The sequence below is a fragment of the Salmo salar genome, chromosome 19 (genome assembly GCF_965601325.2).
Source record: "Salmo salar chromosome 19, fSalSal1, whole genome shotgun sequence".
Lineage (NCBI taxonomy): Eukaryota > Metazoa > Chordata > Actinopteri > Salmoniformes > Salmonidae > Salmo > Salmo salar.
Window position 1 is genome coordinate 61,792,845 of NC_138309.1, and position 17,560 is coordinate 61,810,404.

Here is a 17,560-nt window from a genome sequence, read left to right on the forward strand (position 1 = left end):
CGCAGCAATGCGCACATGGTAGTAGACTATAAGCGCAAATGTTCCATTAGTGAAAAAGAACATTATCAAAAGTGACCGCAATTGATGTGCTTAATTTTAAGAAGTTATTTGGCCACTTTGAGCTAGGCTATATGAGGTGTGTGAAAAAAAGGCATTGTTTCTTATGCTGGGCATTATAAGTGATAATATATAATGTAGTGATAGGCTAATATTGTCACTGATCAGACTTTCCTTGATTTAATCTTGTCTTTACATATACTAAATAATATACACTACCGTTCAAAAGTTCAGTTTCTTAGCAATTTCTCGCATGGAATAGCCTTCATTTCTCAGAACAAGAATAGACTGACAAGTTTCAGAAGAAAGTCCTTTGTTTCTGGCCATTTTGAGCCTGTAGTCAAACCCACAAATGCTGATGCTCCAGATATTCAACTGGTGTAAAGAAGGCCAGTTTTATTGCTTCTTTAATCGGGGTTTTCAAAAGGGTTTTCTAATGATCAATTAGCCTTTTAAAATGATAAACTTGGATTAGCTAACACAACGTGCCATTGGAACACAGGAATGATGGTTGCTGATAATGGGCCTCTGTACGCCTATGTAGATATTCAATTAAAAATCAGCCGTTTCCAGCTACAACAGTCATTTACATTTACATTTACATTTACATTACATTTAAGTCATTTAGCAGACGCTCTTATCCAGAGCGACTTACAAAATGGTGCATTCACCTTATGATATCCAGTGGAACAACCACTTTACAATAGTGCATCTAAATCTTTTAAGGGGGGGGGGGGGTTAGAAGGATTACTTTATCCTATCCTAGGTATTCCTTAAAGAGGTGGGGTTTCAGGTGTCTCCGGAAGGTGGTGATTGACTCCGCTGTCCTGGCGTCGTGAGGGAGCTTGTTCCACCATTGGGGTGCCAGAGCAGCGAACAGTTTTGACTGGGCTGAGCGGGAACTGTGCTTCCTCAGAGGTAGGGGGGCCAGCAGGCCAGTGGTGGATGAACGCAGTGCCCTTGTTTGGGTGTAGGGCCTGATCAGAGCCTGAAGGTATGGAGGTGCCGTTCCCTTCACAGCTCCGTAGGCAATCACCATGGTCTTGTAGCGGATGCGAGCTTCAACTGAAAGCCAGTGGAGAGAGCGGAGGAGCGGGGTGACGTGAGAGAACTTGGGAAGGTTGAACACCAGACGGGCTGCGGCGTTCTGGATGAGTTGTAGGGGTTTAATGGCACAGGCAGGGAGCCCAGCCAACAGCGAGTTGCAGTAATCCAGACGGGAGATGACAAGTGCCTGGATTAGGACCTGCGCCGCTTCCTGTGTGAGGCAGGGTCGTACTCTGCGAATGTTGTAGAGCATGAACCTACAGGATCGGGTCACTGCCTTGATGTTAGCGGAGAACGACAGGGTGTTGTCCAGGATCACGCCAAGGTTCTTAGCACTCTGGGAGGAGGACACAAGGGAGTTGTCAACCGTGATGGCGAGATCATGGAACGGGCAGTCCTTCCCCGGGAGGAAGAGCAGCTCCGTCTTGCCGAGGTTCAGCTTGAGCTGGTGATCCGTCATCCACACTGATATGTCTGACAGACATGCAGAGATGCGATTCGCCGCCTGGTTATCAGAAGGGGGAAAGGAGAAGATTAATTGTGTGTCGTCTGCATAGCAATGATAGGAGAGACCATGTGAGGATATGACAGAGCCAAGTGACTTGGTGTATAGCGAGAATAGGAGAGGGCCTAGAACAGAGCCCTGGGGGACACCAGCGGTGAGAGCGCATGGTGCGGAGACAGATTCTCGCCACGCCACCTGGTAGGAGCGACCTGTCAGGTAGGACGCAATCCAAGCGTGGGCCGCGCCGGAGATGCCCAACTCGGAGAGGGTGGAGAGGAGGATCTGATGGTTCACAGTATCAAAGGCAGCAGATAGGTCTAGAAGGATGAGAGCAGAGGAGAGAGAGATAGCTTTAGCAGTGCGGAGAGCCTCCGTGACACAGAGAAGAGCAGTCTCAGTTGAATGCCCAGTCTTGAAACCTGACTGATTAGGATCAAGAAGGTCATTCTGAGAGAGATAGCAGGAGAGCTGGCCAAGGACGGCACGTTCAAGAGTTTTGGAGAGAAAAGAAAGAAGGGATACTGGTCTGTAGTTGTTGACATCGGAGGGATCGAGTGTAGGTTTTTTCAGAAGGGGTGCAACTCTCGCTCTCTTGAAGACGGAAGGGACGTAGCCAGCGGTCAAGGATGAGTTGATGAGCGAGGTGAGGAAGGGGAGAAGGTCTCCGGAAATGGTCTGGAGAAGAGAGGAGGGGATAGGGTCAAGTGGGCAGGTTGTTGGGCGGCCGGCCGTCACAAGACGCGAGATTTCATCTGGAGAGAGAGGGGAGAAAGAGGTCAAAGCACAGGGTAGGGCAGTGTGAGCAGGACCAGCGGTGTCGTTTGACTTAGCAAACGAGGATCGGATATCGTCAACCTTCTTTTCAAAATGGTTGACGAAGTCATCCGCAGAGAGGGAGGAGGGGGGGGGGAGGGGGAGGAGGATTCTGGAGGGAGGAGAAGGTAGCAAAGAGCTTCCTAGGGTTAGAGGCAGATGCTTGGAATTAGGAGTGGTAGAAAGTGGCTTTAGCAGCAGAGACAGAAGAGGAGAATGTAGAGAGGAGTGAGTGAAAGGATGCCAGGTCCGCAACATTTACAACATTAACCATGTCTACACTGTATTTCTGATCAATTTGGTGTTATTTTAATGGAACATTTTGCTTTTCTTTCAAAAACAAGGAAATGTCTAAGTGACCCCAAACTTTTGAATGGTAGTGTATGTGTGACATTTTTTTGATTTAGAATGGACCATTATCATGCATCTGTATCCAAACAGGGGCAGCGGGAAAAAATACATGTCATCTATGCACTTAAATAGAGAATGGAGGACGCTTTTCCCCGTGGTTCATTTTCATGCCAGCCAGGTAGGCTGCACTCCTGTTGTAAAGATAAGCAATGTGCTTAATATTAGGAAAGTTGAGAAATAAATATAGTAGGCCTAGCCTATAGAAAGCTGATGGGATCTTCTTTTTATTTGCGGCCATCACTGTTTTCTCTCCTTAATTGCATAGCTTATAGAAATATTGCGCAACATGAGCTCATGGGCTCTCATTAAGTGTTTGATTCGATTTTCAAATACATTTTCATTGATGTCAGATTGATTAGAGGGACAAAAGAGTGCGGCGTACCAGGCAGTTAGCAAGTTTGGTAGGCTACTAATGACCTGCAGCATCAGAGCTTGGAGAAGCCTAATTACCGTGACTAAACGGTCATGTGGAATTTGACTGCCATCATGACTCATGACTGTCGGTGTGCCGGTAATACGGTCACCGCAATAGCCCTGACCACAACACTGTGGTGAACTAATTTACCTCGTTCAACTGAATAACGATTTTCCTGTGTCAAAATCCTCAACCCAAAGTAAAAGTAAATGTGATAAAACGCACCTGTTACTTTAGCACCCACCTTTTTTCCTCCCTCCACGCAGGGACAAAACCTGCCACCCCCCCATCCACTATAAGCTTTTCCAATCTCCCCCTTTTCAGGCTCTGGTGAGACAGTCATTAGCATTCACCACCCCTCTCCCTCCCTCTTCTCCCATTCTCTCCCTCACCCCTTCCCTTCTCTCTCTCTCTGTCCTCCCCTCCACTGTGTGTGAGAGAGTTAGAGAGAAGCTTATCGCCTGGCAACCACAATTAAAGTACAACAACTCACTCGGTGGCAGCCACCGTTCTGAGCAGGCACCTCGGTGTGACAGCACGCTCCGACTGTAGAGTGGGAAGACGAGAGAAGAGAGAAGGAGGGAGGGAAAGCGAGAAAGAGTTGAACAGGTGAATAACGCTGCCGGTGATTTGACTGCATCAAAGTGGAAGAGAGCTGCCGTTGGAAGAAGAGAGTGAGGGTTGAGGCTGGGAGAGAGAGAACGAGAGAAGGAGCGAGGGAGGAGGGAGAGCAAAGTGAAGAGTGGCGGGGGAAGGAATTATTTGACTGTGGCTGGCATTGGACGCGACAGGTATGTGTCTGCTGAGAGTCGGGTTGCAAATGTGAAGGTATGCAGAAGATATGGGGAAGCTGTGTGTATTTGTGTGGTTCTTTCTACAAATTCAGGGAGGTTGTGGTTTAGCGTTGGCATGACAGGATTTCACAGCACCTGGTGCACAGGTATGCAAGCAAGCAGAGTCAGTACACACACACACACACACACATACAACCGCACACACACACAGAGACACTGCACTATTTTTCATCAATTACCCTTTGTCTTTGTCTTTTTTGAAAAGGATATGCTTGTTTTGATAGTGCACTTAAATGCATTTACCACTGTTAAAAGCCCAATTGTTTTTCCTGTGTCTTTCCCCACCTGTTCTACACCTGACATACATTGATCTTAAAGTACTATTTTAGAGGCTGACACCTGCCAATTCTCCAGGCAAACTATCCATTAAAAGAGCTACGGAGGTGTGTGTGCGCGCGCCTGTGTAAAATGGACAGTTAGACACTCTTGTTCCCTCGGCATGGATGCTTGCCATGGCTCCTTTGGGGTTTTTAAGTGCCACCACTCTCAGCCGTGTAATTGGCTGTAGGGAGAGAGGGCTGCAGGAAATGAAGCTCGTGCAGAGGTGGCAGTCAGGGCACTGAGTGAAGCACTGTGGAGGGACCGTCCGAAATGAACTCTTGTAGTCCTCAGTGTTGCTATTGTCCATTTGATGTGAGCCATTGTAATATAGATGTATAGCATGGTGGTTTTAGCATGTATTATATTTTTTAACCTTTTATTTAACTAGGCAAGTCAGTTAAGAACAAATTCTTATTTACAATGATGGCATACCCCGGCCAAACCCTCCCCTAACCCGGGACGACACTGGGACAATTGTGCGCCGCCCTATGGGACTCCCGATCACGGCCGGGTGTGATACAACCCAGGATCGAACCAGGGTCTGTAATGACACCTCTAGCACTGAGATGCAGTGCCTTAGACAGCTGCACCACTCGGGAGTAAGTTGGGATGATGCTTTTATCTTACTGACTTTTATCTTAGACACTTATTAAGTGACTTACTGTTTAAACATATGGGTAGTGCCTTCAGAGAGTATTCACACCCCTCGACTTTTTCCCCCAAAAATGTATTGTGTTACGGGCCTACAAACAATACCCCATAATGTCAAAGTGTATTATGTTTACAGTGTATATACAGTGTATAACACAGAATACATTTTATATATATTTGTATTAATAAAAAATGAAACGCTGAAATGACTTGAGTCAATAAGTATTCAACCCCTTTGTCATGGCAAGCCTAAATAAGTTCAGGACTGAAAATGTGCTTAACAAGTCAAGTAATAAGTTGCATGGACTCACTTTGTGTGCAGTAATAGTGTTTAACATGATTTTTGAATGACTACCTCAACTCTGTACACCACACATACAATTATCTGTAAGGTCCCTCAGTCGAACAGTGAATTTCAAACACAGATTCAACCTCAAAGACCAGGGAGGTTTTCCAATGCCTCACAAACAAGGGCACCTATTGGTAGATGGGTAAATAAATCAACAAAAATACAGACATTGACTATCCCTTTATGCATGGTGAAGTTATTAATTACAAAGATACAGGTGTCCTTCCTAACTCAGTTGCCGGACAGGAAGGAAACCGTTCAGGGATATCACCATGATGCCAATGGTGACATAAAAACTGAGGATGGATCAACAACATTGTAGTTACTTCACAACAAAAAATATTACAAAACACACATTCTGTTTGCAATAAGGCACTAAAGTAAAACTGCAAAAACTGTGGCAAAGAAATTAACTTCATGTGCTGAATACAAAGTGTTATGTTTGGGGCAAATCCAACACTTTTCAAGCATGGTGGTGGCTGCATCATGGTATAGGTATGCTTGTCATCAGTAAGCACTAGGGAGGTTTTTAGGATAAAAAGAAACAGAATAGAGCTAAGCACAGGCAAAATCCTAGAGGAAAACCTGTTTCAGTCTGCTTTCCAACAGACACTGGGAGACAAATTGAACTTGCAGCAGGAGAATAACCTAAAACACAAGGCCAAATATACACTGGAGTTGCTTACCAAGACAACATTGAATGTGGCCTAGTTACAGATTTGACTTAAATCGGCTTGAAAATCCTTGGCAAGACTTGAAAATGGCTGTCTAGCAATAATCAACAACCAACTTGACAGAGCTTGAGTAATTTTTTAAAGAATAATGTGCAAATATTGTACAATCCAGGTTTGCAAAGCTTTTAAAAGGAAAGGGGATAACTAGTCAGTTGCACAACTGAACACATTCACCTGAAATATCTTCCGCATTTAACCCAACCCCTCTGAATCAGGCTGCCTTAATTGACTTCCACATCACCGGCACCCAGGGAGCAGTTGTTGTGGGGGATAACTACCTTGCTCAAGGGTAGAACGGCTCAAGAGATTCAAACAAGCAAACCTTCGGTTACTGTCCCAATGCTCTAACCGCTAGGCTACCTGCCGCCCTCCGCTACCTGCCAAAGGAGATTCTAACATGTATTGACTCAGGGGGTTGAATACTTATGTAATCAAGATATATTCGTGTTTTAGTTTTCTTTATTTTTTTATTTTTTTAATAAATGTTCGAATTTTTCTTCCACTTTGACATTACAGAGTATTTTGTGTAGGTCGTTGAGAAAACATTACAATTAAATCAATGTTAATCCCACCTTGTAACACAACAAAATGTGGAAAGGTGTGAATACTTTTTGAAGGCACTGTATGTGGCGAATGCGGGAATTGAACCCGAAACTCTGGTGTTGCAAGCCCATGCTCCAACCCTCTGCATTCCGATGTATAGTAGAGGTAAATACATGTATACACATTTCAAGTACACTTACATTTCATAAGTACAATTTACAAACATTTACATTTAACCCCACTAACCATAGGTTTCCACCTGCTCTCCGCAGAGATGTCCTGGCTAGGTGTACTGACAAGGAGTGAGGGGGTGGTGGGGGTGGATAAGGTCATAGTGATTGCATGGGGGACTTCTCCCTACTGCGTAGGCACTGGGATGAAAAGCTCCATAAAAAGACTCAGTGGTCTCTCAATGGTCAAAATGTCACTGGCTGACTCAGAAGTTGGAACACACACACACACGCAGATGTGTGCCTTCGAACAGAAAGGGGAATGCCCTTCACACTTTTTGACCACACTCTCTTTAGCACACAAAACAGATATATAATGTGCTATTGCGTTTTACTATTTATCATACATTTATCATACACTGTCTGACAGAACTCTATAATTTGCAATCAATACTAACATATGTACCAACATCAGAGTGAAAGATAATGTCTCCCCGCATCCAAGAGCTTCTATCGCATTATAATTCTATTGCATTATATTGAATTCTATTTAAATGATAATGCCCGAGAAGCGGGTGTTTGGTGGATATATTGTCATGGGTGTTGTTAGACCCAAGATGAAGTCGAGGGCTGGCAAACCGTGCTAATATATCTTCCAAACACCGTCTTCGAGTGCATTATCACTTTTATACAATGGGTTACCAACATATTCAAAAAATGATTGACATATTTACATAATCGTTGTTTTGAATAATTTATTCATACTATTTCATCCTTCCACAAGATATAGTCCCGACACAAATCTAGCGTTGCTAGAGACGTGACCCAGTCATTCAGTCTTTTTATTCTGTATCTATGGACGCGATCCAGTCTTTTTGTTCTAAATGTTCCATTGCCATACTGGTTGGCAATGTTCTCATCCCTTGCTTGCTAGCTAGCCAACAATGGCTAACTTACAGTCACGTCAAAATGCAGCCTGAATAACAGCAAAGTAGCTGGATTTGCATTTGTTTAAGCTGTTTTCAAGTGACATTTATTTGGATACATCCATAGCAATCAGCTAATGAGGCGCAATTTCGCCTGGCATAGAAAATGTGCTCACTCGTCAGGACACTGTTGTTTAGAGGAGCTAGCTAACGAAACAGCTACAGTAACGCAATCACTTCAAACTGAAGCTGGAAAGACTGCAAATTAGCTGCCTTTCATTTGACCTTTTTTCAATTGGCATTTGTTTGTATATATCTATAAAAATGATGGCAGCTGATTCATGATTTTGACTGGCTGAGAAACGCTGCCTACCTGTCTGTCTCGTCCCAACTCGGTCATTACTATAGGACAGCAGGAGATCGAATTTGAATATTGAAACAATGTTGCAAAGGTCGGAGAGACAAACAGCAAGGTTTATACAAATCTCCGCTGTTGAAAATGAAAAGTTAGTCTAAAAGAAATGAGATAATGTCTAGATGCTTTTTATAGTGGAGCTCAAGTTTATAAATTGCCTGGCTGGGGTGATGAGACAGTGGATTGTGCAGACAGATGGAACAGAGTAAATAGGCATTTTAACGTCATAGATTTAGCCGGTGGCAACCTGTGGAATAGACACTGGCTGGAATGAGGTTTTAGCCAATCAAGCATTCAGGATTAGACCCACCCGTTGCATAATGCATTCCATTGGAGTCTAAGAAATTATATTGCAACAGTGATTGACAGGGCCTGCTTATCCCACCCATTGTGTGGGTTCAGATGCTCCTCTTACCCCACTGGGGGTGCAGAGGCCTGTGGTGATACACCCTATGGTGTGAAGACAGATTTACCTCAGCATACATTTAAAAAAATCAAAGTGCAAAATTCAAAAAGATGATTGCGCTGGTGTCTTCTAAAAGTGTCTCAGCCTGGAGCTAGTTATGGACAAGCTGTGTCTGTCTTCCTCCCTCTGCCTGTGTCTCCCAGAGTTCTCCTGGAGCTGTGGACAGTAGGGGGGCTGCCATGTGTGTATGTATGTGTGTGTTTTTTTTTTTAATATGTCCCCTGTTGTGAGAGAGATTAAACGACGTGAGGGGAATTAGGACTATTTTTGGACTGTTATTGAAAACCCATGTCAGTGTGGTAGCTTCTTTGTCAGTGAACATTTGGAAGCTCTTATGGCTTCTACTGTGCAATTGGCACTAGACATTGATCTAGGATCAGAACACAAAAGGGACCTCGGATCAGTATCTGGGAACATCATCTTCTTACTCCGGGTTAATGAACTTGGCTGTAGGCTTCGTTTGCACTTTAGTGCCACTCCTCCGGGATCTTCGCATCGTAGAAAGGGCGAGAGCTTCACATGTTGCTGTTATTTGCCTCCCCATTTGCTGAAATGTCTGTCAATCACCCTGTCATTAATGAGCTTGCACTGGCCTGGTAGTATTTCCCATAATGAGGTGCATTTGAAGTCATTAGTCTCTTTAAGTTCATGACACTATGATGTATCTGGAAAAAGTATACCCAAACGCACTTCAGCTCATCTTACAAAAAAAGGGAATCAGGTGCTCGACTGAGTGACTTGAAAATCAAGTCAAGACTATGATGTATCTGTTCGACTCTTTGACATTTTCGAAAACAAATGCCAAATATCTTAACCCAGCTGCATTTCGAAGTAAAAGAACAAACCAAACTACCTGAATGACATGCTTACATATGGGACGGGTGGTAGTTTAGCGGTTAACACCGTTGGGCCACTAACCAAAAGGTCACTGGTTCGAATGTTTCAGCCTCAAGGCTTGTCAAGGGTGTTAACCATATAAACCTATTTACACAGTGATCTGTGTGTGTTTGTATTCTCTGTCTTTGAATTACACTTCATTGACACAGTTTTGGATTACAGAATTGCACTTGGTTGGACTTTTCTTTGAATCTAATGGGGAAATTCTGCAGAGGAATCCATCTTGACTGCTGACCACACTAGGTATCCTTTTTAGGACTGGTCTATGGTGCTCAAATGTTTCTCTGTTTTCTCTCTTTCACAGAGTCTGGGGTCAGCGGACAGGAAAGAGTTCCAACAAAAGAAGTAAGTCCCTTTCTTTCATTTATTATTTATTTCTCCTTGTCCCTCTCCTGCCCTTCCTCTCTGTTTTATTCTACGGTCGTTTGTGTTCAGAGTCCTTTTCATTTATATCTACTTTAAACAGTTAGATAAACTGCTAGATCTCTCCACCTACTGTTGCTTTCTAACACAAAGCTTCTCATAGTAATAGTGCTGACCTAGGATCAGGTCCCCACTGTCCATATAATCTTATTCATTGTGATCTAAAAGGCCAAACTGATCCTAGATCAGCACTCCTGCTCTGAGACGCTTTGTGAATAAGGCCCCTGGCCGCCTTGAGGAATCTGACCTGGCTCTGAATCAGGTTCTGGAGAAAGGATGTTAATTCGCTAATTCGGTTTTAACCTGACCAGTAATCCCTCCTAATCTCATACAGATTATAAATAACAGTAAGTGAATTATTATGATAATTCTCCAGTCGCCAGCAGGTTCGGCACGTCACTGTTTTGATTGACAATAAGCTATTTGAGTTAATTGCCTGTTATTTGCGCCCGCGTGTTCGACGTAATTTCACACTAATTATTTTCTCCCGGATTTCAAAACAAAACCATGGCAGCTTTTATAATGTGTCTCACCTGTTTACATGGAGACGATCACTCTAAGCATGATTATTAGATGTCCTTCAATGCTGATGTGAGTGAAGAGCAATTCACCTCATTGTCTCTGCTTCAAAGGAAATTAACTTGGTTTCTGTCTCAATTTCAGAAACCATGTTTCCATCCAACCATTTTTAATGTGAGTAAAGTACCTGTTAGATAAAAAAAACGTATGAAAGTATAATTGTCGGTAAACTTTCTAAATGTCAACAGAAAAAAACACGCTAGATGAGTGGATAATCTTTCTGTCAGTGAAATAGATCATGCAACAAATGGCAGTGATGAGAAAGGTGGTATTTTAAATGGTTGAGAGAACGCAAAATGGCCACCGTTGTTGTCATCAGATCAAGGTCATAAAATAGGATGTTGTCGCATTGAATTTTAGCGACAACGAGCAGGATCTCGTAGGTTTTGCTTTGTGAAATCAGTTGAACATTTTTAGCTCCTGTTTAATGTCAAGTTGTTACTTGGCATTGAAACTCTGCTGAGGACTATGGCATAGTAGAATGTTATTACAAATGTTCACATCAACCTAACTCCCCACTGGCTTACATGTAACGGTTGGTTCTTTTTCTCTCATCTCTCTTTTTCAAAAGGTACATTAGGGCCATGTGAGTATGAGTGTGTGGGCGTCAATGTGTTCCCCTAAGTTCCCCCCCCAGTAAAAGACTGGTGGCATTGCCACAGAGTACCATGCTCATCCATTTGAATTGCGCTCGGGCGGTTTCATAGCAACAGGCTTTCTCGCTCGCTGAACATGGAGGTGTGTGTTGTGACCGCTACATTCCTCCATTCCGACTCGGACCAACAATCGCTGGAGAATGCGCCACTTACATATCTATTGAACAGTTGTTTTCAGATTCTTTGGGTTATAAATGGGTGGTTTGAGTTTAAATGTCCCTGGCATTTCTAAGGTAATTCCAAACTATTATATGAAGCCATGTAATCACTTGAATAGAGCAGGTAAGGCTGGGGGTTTGAAATTGTGACCTCGCTAGTGTTATGCAAAGTTTTGTGATAAGGTGCATTGATGTTGCTCTTAACTAAATGATCTGTAAGTCTTCTATGATGTTAGTCTGGGATGATTCATATTGTATCTTTTAATGTTTGGATGCCTCCTCCAGAAGACTGGCTTTTACACACACACACACACACATACACACACACACACACACACACACACACACACACACACACACACACACACACACACACACACACACACACACACACACACACACACACACACACACACACACATTTGTGCACGTACTGTACTACTGTTCATGCACACACACAAGTATGCACGGACACTCAAGTACGCTTGCATGCATTTCACATCTCGCACGCCAGTGGAGGCAGCTGAGGGGAGAACTGCTCATAATAATGGCCGGAATGGAATGGCAACACCTGGAAACCATGTGTTTGATGTATTTGATACCATTCCACTGATTCCGCTCCGGTCATTACCACGAGCCCATTCTCCCCAATTAAGGTGCCACCAACCTCCTGTGTCGCACGTGTGCGCACACACACACACACACACACACACACACACACACACACACACACACACACACACACACACACACACACACACACTGCATGTGCCATGTGGGCAGTCTTGGTGGGCAGTCACTCCATAATGCGGCTTGCCTCGCCACGGTTGCCTGGAGACAAGCAGCATTCTCCATGGCCAAGCGAAGCTGTCATGTGAAGTCATGTGACACGAGTCTCAGAATAGAGGGGTTTGGTGAGGGGTAATGATGTGTAACCTCCTAAAGTATGCTGTAAATAAATAATGAAAGAGAGGGTGAGAGAAAGTTCTGAAACAAACACCGCCACGCACTCCTTCTCTCTCTCTTTCCCTCTCTCTAGCTCCTTCTCTCTCTCTTTCCCTCTCTCTCTAGCTCCTTCTCTCTCTCTCGCTCACCTCTCTCTCTCTCTCTCTCTCTCTCTCTCTCTCTGTCTTTACGTGACCCATATGGAAATCATTAATAGCCTGAAACACTAGAACTATGTGCAGACACCCAGTCTTCTACGGCCATCCATATTACCCATCTTGTATTCTCTTCCCCCATAAGTCCCAGAGGTGGATCTAGCAGGGCTTAGTGCAGTGAGTGAGGGTATGTGTGTGTTTTACATAAGTGAGGGGGCAGACAGTGCAGGAAGGAAGAGATGCGGTTGGAGGAGCCGATAGCGCGACGGACGGGTGGTACAGAGAATTTAAGGAACGGATGTGAAGGAGAAAGACCCTTGATTAGCCTAATTTATTCAGAGGAGAAGGCCCGTGTAATTGTTCTCAGATGGGGGGGTGGGGTGGAGAGAGAAAAGGGAGGGGTTAAGTTAGAGGTGAGGGCGAAGGGTCGGAAGAGAGGTGGATGGAGGAGCTGAGAAAGTTTGTCTCACTCTTGTGCACCCAACTCTTATTTGACGGTCATCCCATGACCTCACAGATGTTAACTTTTACTGGCGTCTCACTTACGTCTCAATATTGTCTCATTAGTCAGGTTTCCATTCACCCAGGTTTACTCAACAAAAGCAATGACGCAACAAACAAACAAAAAAAAGCGTGTAATAGAAATGGCAGCTATAGGAGAAATGTTCTAAAGATCGGCAACATTTCTATCTTTTCGTCTGGTGGATTTTTCATTTGTCAAACTTTCTTTATTACAAATGATGATGGAAACTGTGTTTTTCAAATAAATGATAATAAATGAAACACATTTTTTAGATACGGGCATGTCATGTCATAAAGTATCTATAAATCTCCACTTCATACGTAATTCTAAATGCCTAATGAGTGTTGAATCGATTTTTTTGCCTGAATTGCTTCGCCTTTTGGTTGGTTGAAGTTTCACCATCCAATTATTTCAGATCTACAGTACTACAGTAGTTTCACCACCAAGGCATGGACTGTGGTGGTAGGTTGGCACATAACAATTATTAGAATATGGCAAATATGGGCCTCACGAGTGGTGCTGCGGTCTAAGGCACTGCATCGCAGCGCTAGCTGCGTTACTACAGATCCTGGTTCAATACCGGGCTGTGTCGCAGCCAGCCGCGACCGGGAGACCCATGAGGCGACGCACAATTGGCCCAGGGTCGTCCGGGCTAGGGGAGGGTTTGGCCGGCCGGGATGTCCTTGTCCCATTGCACTCTAGCGACTTGTGGTGGGCCGGGCGCTTCAGGGTTAAGTGGGCATTGTGTCAAGAAGCAGTGTGGCTTGGTGGGGTTGTGTTTCGGGTGACGCACGGCTCTCGACCTTCGCCTCTCCAAAGTCCGTACGGGAGTTGCAGCGATGTGACAAGACTGTAACTACCAATTGGGGAGAAAAAAGGATAATTTTTTTTTTTTTTTTTAAGAATATGGCAAATATTAGTCAATTCTTGAATTCTATCAATGCTGGCTTTTGCGGGCTACCTGAGATGAAACAGATACTGTAGGTGGTAGGGCATACAGGCTTTCGCCAATGTATTAATGTGCAATTTGCCTAAATGGATAATGGAAACACTTCAACCACTTCGTTTAAAAAATTTAAAAAAAAAACATTTTTGTGACATCGTTACGTCCAGCTGTTTTTATCGACAAAAGACAGTTCGATAAAAACGCACTGTAGCGACAATTGTCGCATCTATTTTCCATGCAAGCGTTCTAAATGTCAATAAAAAAAATCCCTGGACAAGTTAATGGAAACATAGCTTCAGTCTTCTCACACTCATCTAGCTATTGTCTCACTCTTTCACAAGGTTTGAAAACATATTTCTCACTTCATTACTCATTCTCGTCTTACGTCCGTCTGTCTTTCCACGGGGTGAGAATAGGAGGGTGACTCAGCCGTTTTACAGCCGCTCGCCCCCGAGTACAAGGACTCTCCCCGGTGACAATCAGAGCCAAAGCCCCCTTGGCCCTAACAGCGGAGTACCACCTCTAAATTGACGGTAATCTGGGTTAACCCAGAACTAAAGTCTCACGTAATTGGTCAGATGCACGATGAAGTCCATACATGTTAAGTGAAGAGAGAGAACGAGGCTCGGAACCGCAATGAAAAGCTGCACCCTCTCTCTTTGCAAGTTACGGGCAAGTCTATGGGCCAAATGTCCCCTCCCCTTCCTAAATTCGAAAGATGCTAACACCTGCGAAATCGTGATTTGTCCAAAGCACCTGAACTAATGCTGCTCATAATCTCACGTATACTGTTGTATCATGACAGGTCTACGGTACAGTTTATGTAGACTGTCCACAAGAGATTAAAGGCCCAGTGCAGTCAACATTCATGTTTTCCTGTGTTTTATAGCATATTGTACAACAGCTGATGAAACTAACACTGTAAAAGTGTTTTCATTTTTTAGTTGCTGGTTGAAAATACAATCTTCACAGGACCTTCTAATCAGCGGGTTTGTATAGCTTTGCATAGTTTTCAGTTTTCCCCTCCCAATTCAGACCACTCCTAGACAGTCCTAGCAAAATTCTTGCTTGAGAAATAGTTTTTTGCTAAAAAGCTACTTTTGCCCATTTTCATCTATTAAAGTAAGGTACTTAATTTTTACCAGAAATGATTTGATATTGAGATAAAAACAACTGCATTGGACCTTTAAGTCGATGGTGACATCAGTGCTTGGAAACGGTTCCTGGTACTGTATCCTCAGTGCACAGTCCTTATTAACACTACTGAGGCTGTAGAGGGTGAGGAGGATAGAGGATGGAGAGGATGGAGAGATGGAGAGGAGAGCTCCAGCCCTAGCCCCAGCACTAGCCCAGAACCCAGTGTTTAGGTGGTCTGCCGCTTCATTCCCCGGCACCCTTTCGTTAGTAGGAATGCGCCTCCAAAACATTCCTTGGAAATAGGGGAAGAAGAGGAGAGAGAGAAAAAGCCAACTTAGACTTGGGGAGACAGCTAATGGAGTCTGAGGGTTCCCCTGTCTGCAGAAATATGAAACATAGTCTTACATTTTCTCCGTTTTTTTTTCTTGGGTTTTTGAAAATGCTGTGTAAACATATATTGGAATATTTACAGTAGCGGCGGTGGAGGGAGCAGACGGGCCAAGGAGATTACTGGCTCCCAGGGTTTCTCTGTGTGTGTGTGTGTGTGTGTGTGTGTGTGTGTGTGTGTGTGTGTGTGTGTGTGTGTGTGTGTGTGTGTGTGTGTGTGTGTGTGTGTGTGTGTGTGTGTGTGTGTGTGTGTGTGTGTGTGTGTGTGTCGTGGACATATTAACTATACTTGTGGGGACCAGAAGCCCCACAAGAATAGTAAACAAACAAAAATTTGACCAACTGGGGACATTTTGTTGGTCCCCACAGGGTCAAATGCTATTTCTAGGGGGTTTAGGGTTAAGGTTAGAATTAGTGTTAGGATTAGAATTAGGATAAGAGTTAGGGTTAGGAGCTAGGGTTAGTTTTAGAGCTAGGGTTAAGTTTAGGGTTAGGGTAAAGGTTTGGTTTTTGGGTTAAGGTTAGGGTTAGAGGTTAAGGAAATAGGGTTTTGAAAGAGACCAAATTGTATGTCCCCACAAGGTTAGCTGCGCAAGACTGTGTGTGTGTGTGTGTAGTGCATGTGTTTGCGTAAGTGAGTGCATGTTTATGTGTGTCTGTGCGTGTGTGTATGTGTGTGTGAGTGGCTTGTTGTAAAGCGCCGTACAGCGGCTGTCTTTGATGTGGGTTTGGCTGCAGTGCAGCTCTGATGGTTCAGAACTTCCCAAGCACGAGCGATGATGCCAAAGCGTTTCGCAGGCAGAGACGCCGATTGTTTTGGGAAGGCACCCCGGCCATAATTGTGTGTGTGTGTGAGTGTGAGTGTGTGCGTGTGCGTGTGCGTGCGTGCGTGTGTGTGTGAGTGCTTAGTTTTGTGTGTTTTTACAGGGGGATTCTGTGAAGCATGGCCTTTTCCATTATGGCCCTCTGAATCATAGACGCATACTCATATACAGTGCACGCCACACACACACACACACACACACACACACACACACACACACACACACACACACACACACACACACACACACACACACACACACAGAGCGAGAGCAACCCTGCTTAACGAACCGATTTTCAGGAGACTTTGTTACGAACATGTTGGACAGCGTATGCTTCCATTACAAGCAAATCGCTGGCGTTTGAAGCACCATACTACAAAAAATGTACTGGCGGTGTTAGAAACATGGAGGCGAGCTGCCTGTTCCCCTCTAACAGTAAACACCATGGTAGAGCTGCTTCCATAAAGTGCTATCTGAACCTTTAGAGATGGAGGGGGGAACAATATGGCTGCCTTTCAAGTGGCTGATGTGTGAATGTGCCTAGAGCCCCAAAACTACTGCTTCCTGCTGGGGAGGAGGAGGAAAAGAAAGAGGGGACGATAAGAAACAGGGAATGGGGGAAATGGGGAGAAGATAGTGGAGGAGGAAAACGATGGGACAGGGAGATGGAGAGAAGAGGGGAGGAGAACAGGGAGAGAACAGGGAGGGAGGTGGGCTAAGGAAACACCCGACTCTTTGAAGGAGTTTCATAGGTTAAGAGAAGGAAACAAAGTGTGTGACTGTTTTAAAGGAAAGCTATGGAATGGGAGCAACATCTGTGTGTCTGTGTATGTGACTGTTTTAAAGGAAAGCTATGGAATGGGAGCAACATCTGTGTGTCTGTGTATGTGACTGTTTTAAAGGAAAGCTATGGAATGGGAGCAACATCTGTGTGTCTGTGTATGTGTGTGAGCATGTGCGTGGCTGCATACTTTTGCATGTGTGTTTGTGCGTTTGTGTGTTTGTGTCTGTGTGTGCAAAAAAATGACCGCTCTGCATCAGAGCATTAGGGAGGCTACCGCCATAAGCACTCCTAAGCACCCGACAGACCCTTTCTCACACGCTTAACAGATTAGATCACACACACAGATGAAATCGGCCTTTCCGATGTCGCTTCGACTGAAACACCTCCGACTGACCCACCTTCCCGCTCTGAACACACCAGCCAGGTCACCCGTGATACAAGTCATTATTCAACGTCCATCCATGTCTGA

General features: G+C 44.4%; 1 protein-coding gene across 1 annotated transcript in view; it reads left to right on the forward strand.

Moving 5' to 3' along the window:
• Positions 1–17,560, forward strand: part of ankfn1b (ankyrin repeat and fibronectin type III domain containing 1b) — a 299,590-nt gene that overhangs the window by 196,542 nt on the left and 85,488 nt on the right. Inside the window, exon 5 of the mRNA XM_014158873.3 lies at positions 9,879–9,919. Coding sequence (XP_014014348.3) covers positions 9,879–9,919 — 41 coding nt within the window. The remainder of the gene's footprint in view (positions 1–9,878; positions 9,920–17,560) is intronic.